General features: G+C 44.4%; 1 protein-coding gene across 3 annotated transcripts; it reads left to right on the top strand.

Annotated features, from left to right (window-relative positions):
- Positions 1 to 1039: 1039 nt before the first annotated feature.
- On the top strand, positions 1040 to 19655 carry ZNF598 (zinc finger protein 598, E3 ubiquitin ligase). Of its 3 annotated transcripts, none has more exons than XR_007504517.1 (12): positions 1040 to 1285; positions 4997 to 5109; positions 6540 to 6669; positions 8931 to 9142; positions 9709 to 9926; positions 10664 to 10781; positions 12418 to 12599; positions 13852 to 13924; positions 14567 to 15330; positions 16301 to 16436; positions 16713 to 16919; positions 17275 to 17345. XR_007504517.1 is itself a non-coding variant. In XM_049790967.1 (12 exons), exons 1-12 carry the CDS (start codon positions 1100 to 1102, stop codon positions 17883 to 17885), a joined length of 2622 nt encoding a protein of 873 aa, XP_049646924.1. In that variant the 5' UTR covers positions 1041 to 1099; the 3' UTR covers positions 17886 to 19655. The 3 variants fall into 3 exon arrangements, 2 of the variants coding, with proteins under 2 accessions (XP_049646924.1, XP_049646923.1); XM_049790967.1 differs by lacking the exon at positions 16713 to 16919 and adding an exon at positions 17538 to 19655 and having other exon boundaries at positions 1041 to 1285; positions 13855 to 13924; positions 17275 to 17419; XM_049790966.1 differs by lacking the exon at positions 16713 to 16919 and adding an exon at positions 17538 to 19655 and having other exon boundaries at positions 1042 to 1285; positions 17275 to 17419.
- Positions 19656 to 19817: the final 162 nt, after the last annotated feature.

The raw sequence follows: 19817 nt of genomic DNA, 5'->3' as shown, positions 1-19817 counted from the left end.
TGGGATACTCAATGCATGAATCATGACCTGTAGCACATACACAAAGATTTCTCTAAACGACTATGCTCTTAACGTACCGACACTAACAAGAGCCCATTTGTGGTACTGTTCTAATGGATGCGATACCCTATTTTCCACAGTGTTTCAAGCACACTTCTTAACGCTTTTTTCCCCAATCGCACCTAGTTTACGCAGGCTACCAGGCGCCTGCCTTATAAAATCAGATCAAGAGGCAGAGCTGCAGGTCTGATGCATCCATCGTGGGGCTGTTTGCCTTGGAAAAACCCCCACCTCAATCACCATCCCGCCGTGGGTCACCACGTTGCCACATCTGCGGGACACCAACGCCACCGCACACGCCGAGGCCAAAACACCCTGTCCGGGGGGAAGAGCCAGGGCCGTGCTGCCTCACAGCCCCCTGTCCGCCGCCGAAGGCCCAGGGCAGCACCCAAGGGTGCCAGGAACAGCTCTGGGGTCCCCAGTCTCCCCACAGCCAGGGGTGCTGGGGCAAAGGCCTAGGGTCCTCCATCTCCCCACAGACCAGGGCTCCAGCTGCCCAGGGGCAGGCCCTGAGGTGACACAGCGCAGACCGCAGCCGCCCGGCCACTGCTCGGTCTCTCCCGGGGCCCGTTCAGCTGCCACCGGGCAACGAGTCGCCAAATGGCTCCCGCAGACTGCCTCCGCCTGAGGGGAGACCAGCGAGAGGCAGCTAGAGGGGCTCCGTCGCGGAGACGCTCCGGGCAGCGCTTCTCCATGGTCGGGGGGGGGGGGGCCTGCGAGAGGAAGGCTAGCGCGGCGTGGGGCGATGGGGCGCTCTGGGCTGCTCCTCTATGGTGGAGCGCTGGAGGACGCGGGGTGACATCGGAAGGCGTGGCGCTCTAGCGGTCGGAGGGGCGGGGCGTGAGGCGTCGCTCTAGGCGAAGCCTCGATGGTCAGCCAGGCCGGCGCTGCGCCGGGGATCCGCGAGGGCGGCTCTCTATGGTCAGAAGGCGGGCGGAGAGTCGCTTCGCCGGACCGGGCGGCGCTCTAGGCCGCCTCTCTATGGTGCGGGCGGTTGCTAGGCGGTGCGGGGCCTAGGCCGCGGCGGGTCGGCGCCGCCATGGCCGCCTCGGCCTCCGGCTCGGCGGCGGGTCCCCCGGACGGGTCTTGCGTGCTGTGCTGCGGGGAATTAGAAGTGGTAGCGCTGGGCCGTTGCGACCATCCCATCTGCTACCGGTGCTCGGTGCGGATGCGGGCGCTGTGCGGCGTGCGGTACTGCGCGGTGTGCCGGGAGGAGCTGGGCCAGGTGAGGCCGGGACCGGCTCCCTCGTACCCGGCGGGGCCGGGCCTCTTCCCCCCCCCCCGCCCTCCGCAACCACCATCACCACCACCACCCCCGGCCCACAACCTCGCCCGGGGCTGGGCTCGGGCCGGCTGCCGTGGGGGAGCAGGGCCGCGGGGTGGGAGGGGAAGGCCGCGGGGTGGGCCGGGGCAGGAGCCGGGCCACGGAGCAACTCGTGAAATCTGCTGAGGGGAGCCGTGGGGGGTGTGGGGGGAAAACCGTCCCCCAGCCGGGAGCTTTCCGGGTTTATTTGCCGTCTGCTTCGCTCCCAGAGGTGTGGCTGACGTGCAGAGGAGAAGGGAGGCGTGTTGGAAAGAAAATAGGAAGAAAATGGGATTTAAAGGGAATGGGGTTTTGTTTTTTAAATCAGCGGAGCTTGCTCTGCGGAGTCGGTATTACGTGGTCTCGGATGACCCTATCGTCCTGCCAAATTCCTGACTTGGTTTTAAGCTTGTGGGAGAACATACTTTGTATTCTTCCAGGGCTTGCTCATGCCTTGCGTTACAGCACACCATGCTGCATTTGCCTCCGGTTCCGGTGAGCGTGAGCTGTCCCTTGGGCGTACGCTTAAAAAATAATTTCCCCTCGGTTATAATTTTTCTGATAGACTTCTGTTTTCCTCACGCTCTGCTGGTGCGATAGCGCAGGGCCCTGTTGCGGGGTTCGGGGGAAGTCGCTCTGATGCTGTGGCTCGGCCGTGCAGAGGGAGCCGAGTATTCGGTGCAGCAGTGGGCCACGTGAAGAAAAGTTGTTCAAGGATATTTGTGAAAACAAATGCTCGTGCGTGAATTTGTTTTTGCAGAACTGATGCAGAGAAAAACAAACCCTTTAAGAAGACAACAATTGGTGGTAGCACTGAGTGAAATATACTGAGATGGTTTAGTAAATGAAATAAGATAAATATATTGGGGGAGGGGGCTTTCCCCTTGGCAAAAGGAGAGACTCCCCCCAGCTAAAGCATTGGCTGCTTGTCATGTTGTTCACGTGGCTGGAGGGAGTGAAGATCTTGGGCTGCGTGCTGAAGATCCTCAGACTTTGTGGCGGCCAGGAGAGTCAATGTGGTTTTTAGACAGAGCTTACTGGCACATGAGTAGCTTCTGTGTACAGAAACAAACTCTGTGAAAGTAATTTTATCTTTGGTCATCCTCTGAGGAGCTGCTGCTCCGCTTCTCCTGTCTTAGGAAGAAGCAAGCTGTGATGTTGCTCTTCCTCCTTAAACCTGCTTGTCTTAAGGTCACAGGTGGACTGTTAAATCTCGAGAGCTTTTAAGTTTTGTAATATTGCTGTATTATGTGGCCTGAACTTTAGTTCATTGAGCCATCTTTCTCCCTCCTTTATTAACTGTTTAAAATGATCCTTTTATTATAATTAACTGAGAGGTCATTTTTAATGGCTGTGCTCTTTTTTCCCCCTTGTCTTTAAGTGCTGCTGTAATACTGTTCTGTCTGTTCACCCACCTACCCCAAGGAAAGAAAAAAAGATATTGGGGTGTATAAATCACATCAAAACTGCTGTTGAATGAACTGAACATATATGTAGGACGTAAAACCAGGTCTCTTAATTTGTATAGCGTGTGTGGCATTAGCAGAGGCAAGTACAACACTACCAAATCTCAGCTGGTGTCGTACAGAGTAGTGCAGACTGAACTGGTAAGTGTCGTAGCATGTCCAAAGGAAATGTAACTATGAAAATGAGTGGCAGCACAGGACGTGACGGAGGAGAAAGCAGGATATACTTGTTATGGTAATATGTGCTTTCAGTGATGTATAATTGTTTCGGTGAAGTTAGGAAGGATTACTTGTTGACTTGTGTCATGGTTTAACCCCAGCCAGCAACTAAGCACCACGCAGCCACTCAGTTGCTTCCCCCGCCACCCAGTGGGATGGGGGAGAGAATCAGAAGAAAAAGGGTAAAACTTGTGGGTTGAGATAAGAGCAGTTTAATAGAACAGAAAGGAAGAAACTAATAATGATAATAATAACAATATTAAAATGACAATAATAATAAAAGGATTGGAATATACAAAACAAGTAATGCACATTGCAATTGCTCGCTACTTGCTGACTGATACCCAGTTAGTTCTCTGAGCAGCCGTTCCCCCAGGCCAGTTCCCCCCAGCTTATATACTGGACATGACATCACACAGTGTGGCATATCCCTGTTGGCCAGTTTGGGTCAGCTGTCCTGGCTCCAGCCTTCTTGCTGGCTGGGCATGAGAAGCTGAAAAATCCTTGACTTAGTCTAAACATTACTTGGCAGCAACTGAAAACATCAGTGTGTTATCAACATTCTTCTCATACTGAATCCAAGACACTATACCAGCTACGAGAAAGAAAATTAACTCTATCCCAGCTGAAAACAGGACAACCTGTAAACTAATCCTGACATATACTTGGATCAGGCTCAGCGGATCAGTCAGCGTTCTTGTTATATATGTGTGTGCGATTGTTGTTGGAACTGCTGTAGGAAATTGTATTGGGACTCGTGTGAAAAATCCTGCTTTTCAGCAATCCATTCCTCTCTTCTAAAACTCACTTTGGGCTGAAATGAAATGTCAGTACAATTTCACTGAAACGAAATTCTTTAAATAATTGGAGTTAGACATAGTTGTCATTTACGCAACAAACTTAAACTTATATTCCCTTTATTTTAAGTTTGATATTTCAGAAAGTTGGGTGTATTTTTTATTTTGGTTAATTTAAAAGTAGCCCAACTGTAAAGAAAGCTTTAAAAAAACCCACAAAACCAGACACAAAAGACTTGTTCCATGGTATTTCACCCCAACAAGGGTAGAGGAGTGATTTAACAAGACTAAATGACATGCGTATTATATAATTGAACGCTTATATTAAGGTTGTAATTATTTTTGGGTTTACCATGGCTACTGTAAGAACTGAAAGATGCTGCCTCTGTTTGTGTCTCAGCCTTTCTGAGCTGGTGCACGTAGCTCCAGCTGTTTCCTAAATGTTGCTGCTACCCCAGCACTTCCCAGACTGGGAACGTGTGCTGGAGCAGACCAGTGGTAGGCTGCTTCTGAAGAAGAATGTAATATTGTAAATGGCTGCAGTGTGAGACCCAGGCTGCATGGAGGTCAGTGGGAGCAATTGTGAGCAAGCAGGTTCACTTAGAAGGGGTAGGTGGTACAAATAATTTGGGAAGTGATGTAGCATTTTATTTCTTGCTTTCCTGATAGTTAAGGAAAGAAGAAACCGTGGTTTCCCAGTCTGACTCTGAGTAGTGTCACTTTTCATTTGCAGACTGTAGGTTTCTGTGTGATCTCCTACCAGGAGGTAGGAGGGAGCTGAGTGCAGGGCTCTTGACAGACATTTGCTGCAGAAGGGGTTGAATTGGTTGAAGATATTTACTCTTAGCGCAGCTGTGGTAGCAAAACATACTGTGAAAGAGTTTCCTAATCTAGTTCAAAATCCAAGGACCAGGCTAGTCCAATCCACCTTCGTCTAAGCTGGCTCACTTGCTGGAAGTTGATAAGGAGCACTCACAGTGGCTTTGCACCACAGTCGGCGGGGGTGGTGATGAGCAGCTGGGACAGACACAAAGCTCTGCAAGTGTTGTCCAAGCTTCAGGCTGTGGCGAGTTCCCTCACAAACAAAGTTTGTGGTGAGGAGTTTATCTGGAGCCTGAGTGTGCTCTCTCTGATTCTTGTGTTGCCTGCAGGTTGTCTTTGGGCGGAAGCTTACCTCTTTCTCAACAATAGCGCTTAACCAGTTGCAGCATGAGAAGAAATATGACATTTATTTTACGGATGGAGATGTTTATGCACTGTACAGGTAAGTACTGAAATCCTTTCTGTAATGTATCCCTAAAGTAGCATATTCTTATCTGCCTTACGTGGCAGGAAATGCATGCTTTAGTAGAACAGTGGTTTTGTTTCATGGGAACAGAGTGGCTGCTCTGCTGTGTACATTAGTCACCGTGCAGTGCAGGTGGCTTTGCTAGGATGAGAGGCTGGAGCCGCACAGTTGGCGTGAATGCTCAGTACCACAGTCACCAAAGGGAGCAACTCCTCAAGGCTGGAGTGTTAGATTCACCAATGCATAATACAGGAGAGTCGCTCTGTCAAGAAAAGTTGCTTTTTACTTCTTTAGCAACAGGAAACTTGCTGAAACACTTTTCATTCCTTGCACGGCTGCTGTGGAAATTAGTAAAGAGTGAATTACTATTATAATTGTATTTATTGCTGTGCTGTGTAAGGACTAATCAAAACCAGTGGTACCAAACATTGTATGAAGAGAAGAGCAACCTTGTCTGCCTCAAAGATCTTAATTCTAAATGGGAGACAAAAAAGGGTGAAGTAAAAAAACAATGGGGAGTAAAAAAAATGTGGCATCAGCATCATGTTCTAAAAATATTCTTCGTAATGTGCTTAATTGGGAGGCTTTAAGATAATGAAAAGCAATTAAAAGGAAAGAAGAGTGAAAAAAGATGAAACCATGCAGGCACTGGTACCTTTTTCTTGGAGAATTGTGCATTATATCCAGCCTGATTTGGGCTAAGAGTCTAGCTTTTCTGATACATTTATAGTTTTGGATGAGTTCATATTTATGGAACTGGGCAATGGGTTTAGTGAGCAGAATCAGTTAGAAGCATGTTCTGATGAATTATACACCAGGTTTGGGAATTGCTTTTGATGATACAATTTCTGGAGAGTTGCTGAGATTACAGTTCCGTGGGCAGCAATCAAGTGCGAGGGAGTGAGGTCTCCCACAGAGACCAGTGCTCTGTCTTCAGCTCTTGTTGGGAATCATTGTGGGGTTTTTGTTTGGTTATTTCCCCCCTCCTTTTCTATTACAATTCTTTATTTCTCCCCACTGTATTCTTCAGTTTCTGACAGTAGAAAGTGTAATTAAATTGGGTGTGAATGTTGCATATATCAGCTCAATCCTCAGTAAGCAAGGGCTATGTTGCATGGACGTGTTACAGTCCACTCAGAATTTTATAGTGGCAGTGTATTACCTACAGTGTGACTGTTCAGCTCTTCTCTTACAGTTGAAGCCTCTGTGTAATTTGCTTCTGTTCTGTTCCTGACATATGACAAAGTATTCTTGGAATAAGCAGGACGCCAACCTCATTACAAATTGCTGGGAGAGCTATAAAAATGCAGCCTTCTGCCACTGACGGAACATTTGTTTTTTGATAAAGGTATTGGGCAGCTGAGAGGGAATCAGCTAATTTTTAGGAAATCTTTCTTGTCCCTTAGGAAGCTGCTGCAGCATGAATGCTCTTTGTGTCCAGATGTGAAGCCATTCAACACCTTTGCAGATCTGGAACAGCACATGAGGAAGCAGCATGAACTCTTTTGTTGCAAACTCTGTGTTAAACACTTAAAGGTGAGCTAGTTCTATGTTTTAACATCTGGGAAGGAGAGGTGCTCCCTTATATGACCTGTAAGAATACTTGGGGAGGTGGGAAGAAGGGCGTGGCTGAACAGCACCAATTTATTTTTTTAAGTTTTCTCTGTCTGCCTGCAGTGAGGCCAGTTGCTTTAAAATTAAACTCATTAATGAAGAAGGCCTAGAGGTTCTCAGTGGATTATATTTTAAATGAAACCCAACCATATTAATAACCTTCTGGTGTTAGCTCCTCTGCCACAATGTGTGTAAATACCAAATCCTAACTGTCTGATAGAAAGTTAATTCTGAGTTGTGGCCAGACTTTGTTACAACAGTACCGGTAGATTTGATGTCTATTAAGACTTACACATGTAATGACGTTATGAGCTAAAACTGTAACTTAAGGAAATATTTGGTGTCAGTTCAGAAAGCAAAACGCATCATGGAGTGATGGATTTATTTCTCAGCTCAGCGTCAACGTAGCATTTACAGTTGGATCATGTACAGGATGAGAATCCATCTTGCTGGTTTAATGAAATATAATTGTATTTCATTATCTTGTTTATTTGTTCAGAACAAATTTCCTGTATCTTTTTGACTTGATTGGAAAATGAAACTCACTGTTGCCTGCAGTTGAGGTCTGCTGTGTTTGATGTACACACATAGAACGTGACCAGAGGTTGTTTTAAAATGTATTTTACAAGCTGCTAAAGATAAAACAGTTACTGGAAAGCTGAGTTGTCTATGTCTGAAAAGGTGATGTGTATTGAGCCTTAAAACTACTCATCTTACCAGCACCATCATCATCCTTTCTTATTTTTTTTTAATCCCACCCAAATTTCACGTAGAAGGGCTGGTGTTATGTCAGTTAGGCAACACTTTTTCACAGTCTGAAAGTCAGAATTCCACCTTTCACTGAAGCTAGAGTGGTTTTTGTGTTTGTGAGTTATGCGTTCTCAAAATTGGCAGCTACTGTTAAATGAATTCTAGGACCTCTGTGTCTAATAGTTGTCAGCATTCCTTTTTGTTGTAGGAGGGAATTTAATGCATGAACGCACATTTTTAGGAGTCATTACACATGGTTTTGTATGTGTGTTTGTTTTCTCTGAAACCAGTTAAATATCAAATCGGAGAAGTGCATTTATCCTGTGGTGCCACAGTTAGTTTATGCCAACTGAACTGGAGTTTACTGCTGAAAGGGACAGGATCCAGAAGTGGTCAGGTTGACCTGAACGAATGTTAATACATGGAGGGGGGTTGCAGGGTTAGCTTTCGGTGAATTGATTTGACTCTTTCCTGTGGTCGTGCAATCGCTAAAGCTAATTTAAGGGAAGTGGTCAGGGGAGGGCAGGAGTGCTTCTTTTGGTTGCAGTGTCCTTTGAGCTCTGGTGAAGAGGTGTTTCCACGGTCAGCTTAAGTAGCCAGCACTAAGGGAACTTGTTTGTTATTCTTTGTGAATTCTCTGGGAGAGACAATATTAGAGCTTACTGGCTTTTAATTTCAGAATATTGCAAGGTTGGGGTTTTTTTGCAGAAAAAAGTTCCATATTACTAGTACCCACCAAAAAGAAGTTCTTAAACTTGCAGAAGCTTCAGTCCGTCAGCCCTAGCTAAGCCAAAGGAACCTTTTTCCAGAACAAGTTAACAGTCCTTATCTAGGCGAGAAATAAAGGATATTCTGTTCTCAAGGCTGTGTTGATCTTTTTGGCATCTTCGGAACCCTTACTACTAAAATAGCTTGCGTGTTAAGTAGGGACAGAAGATTGGCTTATAATACAAAATTTGTTAACTGAGCTGTATCCTTTGTATGTAGCTATCTTGGGGTAGTTGTGATCTGAGGAAAGTAAACCAGCTTACTTCTGGTTTACAGGTGGTTTTTTTTTTGTTTGAGTATGTATATAAAATAAAATACTGTATGTTCATAAATACATATTTAGGATTTTTTCCCCAGCAGAGATTATAATTTAAAGTTTGTTGCATTATGTTAATACACCAAAAAAAAATGAAAGGGAAAAAGGTGAACTATATCTGTTTCCAGTGTTCAAACTCAGTGGAATGCAAGTTAGATTTAATTTGGATCTATTGCTTGAATTTTGTTTCCTATTCACTGAAAATTTTAGGTGTCGGTTGTCAGATTGCATCTTTCTGAAGCAAATCTTTCACTCCTACAAATTAACAAGTTGTGCACAACCCGGCTTATTCCATTTTGTTCTCTGTTCACAAGAAGTAATACATATATATATATATACATTTCTTCAGATTTTTACTTATGAACGGAAATGGTATTCTCGTAAAGACCTCGCCCGTCATCGAATCCATGGAGATCCAGATGACACCTCTCATCGTGGGCATCCCCTGTGTAAATTTTGTGATGAGCGTTATTTGGATAATGATGAGTTACTGAAACACCTAAGACGAGATCATTATTTTTGTCATTTCTGTGACTCTGATGGTGCTCAGGAATACTACAGGTTTGTGCAAGCAGTTTATTCCTCGTGCGGTAGCTTAAATCTTGAGGAAAAATTGCTTGGGTCTGCTTTGAATTTTGGGGAAAGTAGTGCTTGAAGACAGAGGGCAAGAATGTGAGCAGGTTGGCTGCAGTCTCTTTTGTTCCTCAAACCAATACCCAAAGTAATGACTTTTTGTCTAGTTCATGTTTTAAAGTTTTCCTCATTAATTTTATACATCAAAAGTTACATTTTGCAGCATGACAGCAGATGTCTGCAGCTGTCTAGTGTGTTAACTCTAATGCTCCAAAGTTCATGTGCAAAGCAAATAGAAGTAAATTTTCTTTTCTGAAATACATGCCTTGGGTACAGCTGGATGTGATGATTATCAGCCAGTAGGTTTAGTTTAACATCTGGGATCATGCATTAAGGTCTATGTTGACTGCATGCAAGTGGTTTCATCTGGAAAGCTTACCTGGGATAAAGAAAGAACCAACTGCCTAGGCTTGTCTTCATCTTGTAAGACTAGCCATATACCATTAGAAAAATATGTTGGGAAGGTTGCAGCTCAGCTTCTTTTCTCTTTCCAGTGATTATGAATACCTTCGTGAACACTTCCGCGAAAAGCACTTCCTTTGTGAAGAGGGACGGTGCAGCACAGAACAGTTTACCCATGCTTTCCGCACAGAAATAGATTATAAAGCGCACAAAACAGCCTGCCACAGCAAGAACAGGGCAGAGGCCAGGCAGAACCGACAGATAGACCTTCAGTTCAACTATGCTCCTAGGCACCAGAGGAGGAGTGAGGGTAAGCATGATTGGGGGATGAGATGGACAGAAACATATTCGGTTTTACTGCTTTGAGGGTTTTCAAGAACATCTGGTGAACATTTCCATTGGGCAAGCCCCGGAACAGGACCCTGGGAGGTTGTAGAGTTTGTCTTCAAGGATCTTCAAGGATCACCAAAACTTGACCGGACAGGGCCTTGGGCACCCTTGTGTAGTTTCAGAGCTGGCCTTGCTTTGAGTGAGGGGATGGAGCAGATGACATCCAGAAGTCTCTTCCTACCTGAATTTTTTTTTAACAATTTTTTTCACCATGTGTGGATTTAATGATGGTAACGCAATTTTAGGGAAATTGCTGATTTTCTTCTCCAGTTTGTAATTACATGAATGACAAATATTACAGTTAATACCAAGTAGTGATGAAGATGGAGCATGAGACCAGAGTAGCATATCCACTTAGAAGTGCAGAGATCGACATACATAAGAACTTTTCTTCTGTGTGGAACTGTATGTAGGGAGATCTCTGCACAAACCCAGAATTATTCAAAACTCACATCACAGGTTACAATACATGGAACCCATATACTGCAAAATATATTTTAATGTAGCAGTCCTGAAGGTTATATAGACTACTTAATCATCAGAAAGAAGTCAAGATAGGTTTGTTTGTACCAGTATATTTTCGCTTTTTTCAGGCAAGGTGTGATGCCCGGATTAGAGAAATAACTTTGACAGTGATCAATCATCCCTCCTGTTTAGGTGTTATAGGTGGAGAGGACTATGAAGAAGTTGACAGGTATAACAGGCAAGGGAGGTCAGGCAGACTGGGCGGCCGAGGAAGTCAGCAAAACAGAAGAGGCAGCTGGAGATACAAGAGGTGAGTAGCACAACATTTTGTGGCTTTTTATTGCTGCTTAGTGTTGTTTTTTACTTACCAATTAACAATGTTTTGGTGGACCGGTAGGAAGGAAGTGGGTACAAAATTTGGAAGCCTCCATAGTGAATCCTTGAGAGTAGAACTAGCTTTTGGTCTAAGCCTGCGTGCTGACTACATGCTTGGTCAAAGTGAAATTATTTTGTGCGAAGTTGTCGTGGTTTAACCCCAACCAGCAACTAAGCACCACGCAGCTGCTCACTCACTCTCCACCCCTTCCAGTGGGATGGGGGAGAGAATTCAAAGGAAAAAGGTAAAACTCGTGGGTTGAGAGAAGAACAGTTTAATAGAACAGAAAGGATGAAACTAATAATTATAATAAAATGACAATAATAATAAAAGGATTGGAATATACAAAACAGGTGATGTGCACTGCTATTGCTCACCACTTGCTGACTGATGCCCAGTTAGTTCCTGAACAGCAATCAACCCCCCAGGCCAACTCCCCCCAGTTTATATACTGGGCATGACGTCACATGGTATGGAATACCCCTTTGGCCAGTTTGGTCAGCTGTCCTGGCTGTGTCCCCTCCCAACTTCTTGTGCCCCTCCAGCCTTCTTGCTGGCTGGGCATGAGAAGCTGAAAAATCCTTCACTTAGTCTAAACACTACTCAGCAACAACTGAAAACATCAGTGTTACCAACATTGTTCTCATACTGAACCCAAGACATAATACTATACCAGCTACGAGAAAGAAAATTAACTCTATGCCAGCCAAAACCAGGACAGAAGTTTCAGCTCTCTGGAGTTGACACAGGAAGCAAACAATGTGATCTTCAACTTGTGGGTTAAATACTCAGAATCCTAAAGTAATTTCAGCAACTGTTTTTATGCTAACTTTTCTAAATAGGATTTTCTGAAGTAAGTGACAAGTGTTTGCAGGTTTAATGGACTTTTTGGTCTGGGTAACCATGAAGTTCCTATTCTAAGGACCATGCTTTTCATTGAACTAACAGATCTCTGTGTGGCCAGACTGAGTGCTTTGGAAAAAGAAGAGGGTTAAGTATTGAAATGAAATTTTGCATTTATATGTCTCTTCATCCACACAAGACCTGAGCGCTTTATACATACTGCACATCTATTTTTCTTCTTTTTCTCGCTGGACGGTCAGCTGGTTCATTACTGGTGATTTCACTGGGGGAAAAAGTCCATCTCTAAACACTTATGTGTTGGTGTCGCATGTGGATCGTGCATGTGTTGAGAGTTCATGACAAACCATGTTTCAATGAATTACTGTGGCCTACAAGTATGATTTCATATGTTTGAAAATGAATGGGAGAGACAGGTGTCCCCATGCATCCTTGGTACTGTCTCTCCCAGTTCACCCCAGTTTCTTCTGGCCTGGATTGTTACTACCACATGTAGAATTTGCAAATCCAGGGGGTGAATGTTGCCTGTCTCACCAGCCGGTGCCAGGGCGTATTGGAGTGGTGGGTTTGTTTTAGCCTTCTCAGCAGTTGGCAGCACAAGATCAGGGACAGTCATCGGAGCTGACACCAGAGAGGTGAGAGCTGGAGTGAGACAAAGCTGCTCGATAATCTTTACTGTTTGACCAAGAAAATCTGCCTTGTCCTGTAGGGAGGAAGAAGACCGAGATGTTGCAGCAGCAGTCAGGGCGTCTGTAGCAGCTAAACGCCAAGAGGAGAAAAAACGGGTAGAAGACAAAGAGGACAGCAGCAGTAGAGGTAAAAAGGAGGACTTGAGGGATTCTGAAGTGCTCAGCTCCAAATGTGTGCCAAAGTCTTCAAACGATGCTACAGGTTAGTGTTGAACACATTCTGCAGCTGCAGGGAAGCATGATGGGTCTGGAGATCAGCCTGGCAAAAGTGGGAATCGCCATGCATTGTTCTCAAAAGCTGGCAGACGTGGATAGAGCTATGCAGAATCTTAATCCAGCAACACAGATTTGTGTGTCCGAGTAGGCTGGAATTCCTGCAGCGTGTTACATGTGTAATGGAGCTGTGTAGAAATATCAAATGCAGTTAACGTACAACAGTGTGTGATGTTCCATCCAAATTGATATAATCTAAGAATGTGCCATTTCCTATGCTAGCATGCAAGAACTGATTTATTGTGATGCTTGAGTTGAGTTTCCCCTTTTTTGAGAACAAGTTATTCCCAGTAAAAGTTTACAACTGGTGAAAGCAAACCTTTAACTGTTTTGACCCAGGTCCAGTTTGGGGCAAATAAATGCAATACAGTGGTGTTTTGATATTACTGTTGCTCCAAATCCATTTTCCACTGTTGTATTGTTCCTTCAACAGGATTTCCACTCAAAGATTATGTGCTTTCATTATGAACTGAAAGCTGCCGAGAGCTCTGTTTGGTTAATGGGTACAGCTCAGTTGGGGATGACGGGCAAGGTTATCTCCCCCAGCTGCCTGCCCAGCTTTTGCTGCATGCATGTCAAAGCTGTTCCTGAACTACTGCAGTCCACAGCACAGGATTTGGATTTTCAGGCAAATCTAAATTGGGAATGAGTTATGTTTCAATGTAAAATGACTGCCCAGGAACTAATTGCTGAGCAGCTTGGGCATCTGTGCAGCAGAGGGGTGATGGACTGCTCAGAGGAGCAGCTTTCCAAATGAAGCATTGGCATACATCAGGTGGAGCACTGAGGCTCTGATGAACATCCTGACCCTGTGCAGGCAGTTGAGTGCTAAACCCTGGTGGAAGCACGGAGCAGACAGCTGAGGGCATTGGCGTCTCAGTCTCCAGAGGCTTCCCTCACAAAGTACTTATCGACCAATGTTTTGCTCATGTTGAGTATTATGAATTTCCCATATGCTACAGCTGGTATACAATGACATAATGGTGAATGCAGTTAATTGAAGGAAATAGTGATGCATGAATTTAAATTCTCCTTTTGGAATGTCACAGTTAATGACATCATCAGCTGCTGAAAATAGGACTTGTTAATGCTGCTGTCATGTTCATTGATAGCTTTCACTTTGAAATTAATGGATTTTAGTTGAAAACATTTCTTTGCTCTTTTTGTCAATACTCCAAAAGAAGCAGCTGCTAATGGTGCTTTAAGCCAAGATGACTTTCCAGCAATTGGTTCAGCAGCGGGACCTCTACAAGGGTAAGTTTGTGCGAGGCTGCAGCAATGAGAAAGCAGATTTAGAAACTTACTTATGTTCTGCATTTCTGGAGAAAATAATTTTACAGATCACTTAAACTACACATGCTTCCTCCCTGCCCTGGCCCCCTTCTGCCTCCAGCTGTTTCTGTGCTAGTCACCTGCATGAACAGTACTGGTTGTTGCTACAGTTCGTGGCTTGATCTTTTGGTGGTGCAATTTCAGGGACATTCTCAATATTCTCCATTCCAGCCATTTTTAACTTGATAGCTTATCTTGAAGGAGCTATATACTGCGAGTTTTAAAATTCATCATCTCCTGAAATTGGTGATGATTAGAATAGTGTCTTTGCAGGATGTGGCAGCTTGAATGCACCTGTGTGTACAGCTCTGGTCAAGGTGAGGTGTACTAAGACAGTACTGATAACGCAGCAAGGCTAGTGTGGGTTCTTTGAGGAGACCCATTCCAGACACAGTTTACGAGCCTGAGTGCATTTGCATCCCGTTAACAGTTGGGTCAGTTGTGCCACCCTAAGTGATAGTTTGGGGAAGACTGCAGACAGGTATGGAGTTTGTTCGGCCTGTTGGGAGTTGTGCTGCCTCTGCAGCACTGTTGTAGTGGGGTTTACTTTTCCTTTTCTTACAGCTCTGCCCAGCTAGCAGCAGTTAAGCTTAAAGAAGAAGATTTCCCAAGCTTGTCATCCTCTGCAGCACCCACCATCTCTTCTGGGATGTCTTTGACATATACGGCGACTGCAAAGAAAACAGCTTTTCAAGAGGAGGATTTTCCAGCTCTGGTGTCCAAAATGAGGCCTAACAATAAAACAGTAACTAACATCACATCTGCATGGAACAATGGTTCCAGTAAAAATGTAGTCAAAGCCATTAGCAACCCCTGTGTAAACCAGATAGCCAAAAAAACATCCTCCTTGAATAGCACTAAAGGAAGTAAGAAGAGCAATAAACTCTCTCAGTCAGATGATGAAGACAACAGTAGTGGCTTGACAACCCAGGAGATCAGAAGCACACCAACAATGTTTGACGTATCGTCCTTGCTGGCAGCTTCTACCTCACAAACTTTCACGAAAGTGAGCAAGAAAAAGAAGATGGGGATTGAGAAGCAGAGACCATCATCCCCACACCTGTTACAGGAGACATCATTTCCCAGGTCATTGACTGAAAAGCTGCCAGAAGGAGAGCACACTTCAAATGCATCTTCTGCTCTTCACACCCCTGACAGATCCGCAGCTGTCATGAATGGTCATTTGGAAAAATCATTAGCGATCTGTAGTACACCCAAAGAGCCCCCTGGCCTTAAAAAGCCCACAGTGACTAACAAATGCCCTTTACCTCAGGAAGACTTCCCAGCTCTTGGGAGCTCAGGATCAGCTAGAATGCCCCCACCACCAGGTAAGTACTGCAGGGCACGGCCAGCATTGCTTGGAGGTAGCTTAGAGAAATGTGGCGCATGGATGAGATGTATAAACTCCTTCTGGCTGTCATGTGAGGAGCAGATCTGCCACCAGGTGCTAGGTTAGGCTTTGAAGTTTAAAAAGGCAGTCTGAGTGACATAGATGGGCTTGAAAGTCCTCGGTAAATCACAGTTGAAGCGGTGGCAATGTTGGGATATCTCTGCTCCATGCAGGTGGCATGCTCTCTGGGGGTGGCTCACAGATGAGCAGCCCAGTCTTTACCTGTCACTGCTTTTCTGGTGAGTCATGGCTGACACATATCTGTGCTTTTGTGCTTTAAGATCTTGTTTGGAAGCCCCTGTGGGCAAAAGAAATCTCTCTTTAGCTGTGACCTGTTCCTGCTGGTACTTGCCAAGCAGGTTGGCTTGCTTGGTCGCTTTCAATCTGTGTTTGCAGAGGTTTAATACCCTTGCTTTTAGTGGTGCCATAGTCTTGTAAAACTGGAGTAACAGCAACAAATGCGACTTGCAGTGGTTTTAATGAAAGTAGCATTGCATCAGGAGATGCTTGCATAGCTGTTTTTGTTCTGTGCTGCTCTGCCTAGTGTTGTTGTGGCTTCTGGAGTGATTTCTGTTCACTTCAATAATGTAAAAGTGTTTTTCATCGTGAGTTTGAGTGTGTTTTTAAAATTATTTTCTATTGAAAAAGTAAATTAATAATTAAATCATTTTCTCTGTAGAGTAACATCAGCCACTATGAAGTGCTCCTTGACCTGACTGTTAAGGCAACAGATTTCCACCTCTCTAGTTTTTAGGCTTTTTCCAATACAGTGATGTCTGCACTGCTGACTCTTACTTCTTAGTGCTTCTGGAGAGTACGTTAGACCACTGGTGTTTATTTTAGACGGTGGTATGTGGGTGCCACAGATATGTGCTCTAACTTCCTGCTTGTTCTCTGCTTTTATTTAGGCTTTAATACTGTGGTGCTATTAAAGAGTCCTCCTCCGCCTCCGGGACTGTCGGTGCCTGTTAGTAAACCCCCTCCAGGTTTTGCTGTTATTCCATCCACCAAGATCTCTGAACCTGTCACTACATCTTTGAAAGAGTAAGTAAAAGTTCTCTGAGTTAGAGAAACTTTACACATTACATCTCAGTTATGTCATATGGGCTTTAAACAACAGGAAATACTCTGAGGGGATTATTCTAAACAGGTGCTGCCGCAGAGGCCAGCCACTTAATGATTCCCGTTGGGGAGTCCCGTGGCCGTTGTGGGCTGGATTCAGGAGAGCTGTGTAAAAGAAAGCACAAGCGTTGCGTGGATTCAAGTCTGAAGAAATGAAAACCTGCACCATGTGGCAGCTCAGACTTTTGTCTTTTTTAGATTTATTTGGAAATCTGCAGCTTCAACATATATCTTAACCTTTCCATTGATTCTGTCTGAGTCGCAGAAGCAAGGTGCTGAAGCATGTTTTCCTTGGTGACCTCTGAATGCCTTCACTGCTCTGATCTTTCTGGTAGCTGGTGTCTGGATGGGGCCCTTCTGGGCTGGAGAGATGAGGTTACAGGAAAAGGGGAGGGGGAAATTTGTGTAAGTTTAATACAAACATCTGTATTAATCTGTTCAGTTTTATTTGTGGTGTGGTCTTTGTTGCTGGCATCTTTTTAGTAAACCTGGCTTACAAAACGGCTAGTCAAGACTGTGTTAAACTTGCATTTTAAATATTCTGTCTAGGTAAAGCTGGAATCTGATACCGTAGTCCCACAGGATACATTTCATCATCCTCTCAAGATAGCTATATGCTGCTTATAGTAGTTTCATGGGTAGTTGAGTGGTGGAAGGGAGTGCTTCCTATAGAAGAGAACAGCCGTATAATATATATCCTGCAGCATCTTTGTGTAACACAAAGCAATGTCAAAGTCACGTCTGTTTTTTTCAAATGCAGGCCAAAATCCTGTCACGGATCATACTTGATACCTGAAAACTTTCAGCAAAGGAACATTCAGCTAATACAATCTATTAAAGAATTTCTTCAAAGCGATGAGTCCAAGTTCAATAAATTTAAAACTCATTCTGGGCAATTCAGACAGGTGAGTGGGCAAGAACCTTTGGGTTCCTGAAGCCTTCCTTTCTGGGAGAAAGTGAATCCCAGTGAGATTTTTATATATATATTTTTTGCTAATTATTCCCATTCTCTTTTCACTGAAGGGTCTGATTTCTGCAGCACAGTATTACAAAAGTTGCCGAGAACTGCTTGGAGATAACTTCAAGAAAATTTTTAACGAGTTGTTGGTGTTGTTGCCGGACACCGTTAAGCAACAAGAACTGCTTTCTGCTCACAACGATTTCAGAATCAAAGAAAAACAAAGCTCAAACAAATCCAAAAAGAACAAGAAGAATGTTTGGCAGACGGACTCCAACTCTGATCTCGACTGCTGTATCTGCCCAACGTGTAAGCAAGTACTAACTCAGCAGGACGTTGTCACCCATAAAGCTTTGCATATTGAGGATGAGGAGTTCCCTTCCTTACAAGCAATCAGCAGAATCATCAGTTAGCTTTCCTGAAGACCAATAAAACAGTCTATCTATGAATATGCACTTTTTGGAATGAGGTTTGGCAGTGTAGTGTGGCTGAGGGCCAGTGCCAGTTGAGTAGTCATACGCAGGTGACTGTTAGAGAGCCCTCTCAGTGCTGTTCATAAATACTGTGCAAAGGGATCACTGGACTGCACCGTAGCTAATTTAACATCCAAAGTCTGAGCTTCCGAAATGCCTGAGTAGAATTAGGCTGAAATCGCAGGGTGGGCAGGCAGGGGGCCACCTTTCTCCTGTAACATGCAATAGCTGAGAAAATACTTTCTGATCTGAAGACTGACAGGGGACAAAATAGGGGAATAAGCATCTGGTTTGGGTTTCTTCTTTCTTTTTTTGGGGGGTGGGGGAAGATTATGAATCACTGAAACAAATGGAAGCAGAAGTGGCTTCCCTCACAATATTCTGATATTTTGTGTGCTGTTTCTGTGACCATGAAGATCATAGTAGCCAGGGCTACAAAGGTGCAGAAAAGGAGAAGATGCTACTCACTGGTGAGTAAGACCATTACAGCTGTGTGTCTGTAAACATGGGGTTGCTCATACAGCAAAGAAAATTCCTGTCTGAAAACGGAATTAATTCTACTACTTGAAGAATTGGACTGATCTGTGCGATTAGTTGAACATGAGATTTGAAGTTGCCTCTGACCTTTTATGTAACATGTTCTTTAAAGAAACTTATTTTGTAGCACTGCATGTAGAATAATAACATTAAGGCTTTACTTTCTGTAAAGCACACTTCACAGTAATTTTATTTAATGACTGCCATATTTCTAACTTCTTGGATGTATTAACGGTGGTAGCTCCAAACAACAGCAAATGGGGACATTAAATGCTGCTGATCACTGACCATGTTTATCTGCAGTGCCTTTAAGTGCATTTATCTGTTTACAGTGGTCTGCACTAACAAGAATAATTTGTTCAGACTGTACGGAGCGTTTACATCCTGCACCTCCCTTGGTGATACCAGTCTGAAGTAGCTTTGCTTATGTTGCTTGGCATCTCTAAATTCCACCTCTCAGAGACAAGAGGGGAATCTATTCGTCGTTTGGAGTAACTCCTCCAGCAGCAGCTGTGACGTGATGGAGTGACAAGAGTCCTCCCTGCAGTGCACTTTCATGGCTGTAATTCAGTGTCTGATTCTCTCCCCTCCTGGCAGACCAGGTTTAGTTATTTTTAAGGTGTAGGAAAATCAGTTGAAATTAATTTATGTAATTTTTAGTGACAAAACACTGCTTTTATATAAGCATCGTTTCTATGATGAAATTGAGCTCAGAGTATCACTGAAGAGCTAGTCCTGGCTACAGAAAGTTTTCCTTGCCTTACACTTTTTATTTTTGCTTGCTGTCAGGCTGCAAAGTGCTTTTGGTTCCTTTTCTGACTAATTAAGACTGTTTTGAATACCTGAATGTGTTGTATTCAGCACAGGGGCCAGGCTGCACGCCCTGAAATGGGGATGGGGATTATTTGGCTGCATGGCTGTTTATAAAATGCATGACTACGTGACGAGTAGTAAAGCTTCCATGTTCCTGCTTCGAGTCGGGTTCCTCTCGAGCAGAGCGGGGTGCAATGCCCGCGACACTACCACGACACGACTGACTGCAGCGGCGCTTCGGTTTGATGCCGGCTGCCCCCAGCACTTCTAGTCAGCAACTGATCTGCGGTGTCAGCTCTTCCCCCTGTCTCTTCCTTTGGTTTGTTAAGTTCAGGGGAAATAAAATGCATATTCTCTGCAGGAGTATCTTACGTCTTCCCTTGATTCTCAGTTAATTTCTTCTGTGTTAGCAGATAAGTAGTTCCCACCGGGCGGGTGCTGCTGTAAGTTTCCTCTAGGTGATCGATCTCTTTGGCCTGATGATGCAGTTTCCTTGTTCCTTGTGCTCACCTGATTAAATAA

Source organism: Accipiter gentilis, chromosome 33 (assembly GCF_929443795.1).
Source record: "Accipiter gentilis chromosome 33, bAccGen1.1, whole genome shotgun sequence".
In the NCBI taxonomy this organism is placed as follows: Eukaryota; Metazoa; Chordata; class Aves; order Accipitriformes; family Accipitridae; genus Astur; species Astur gentilis.
Note: the sequence above shows the minus strand (reverse complement) of the source record. Positions and strands in the feature narration are given on the sequence as shown.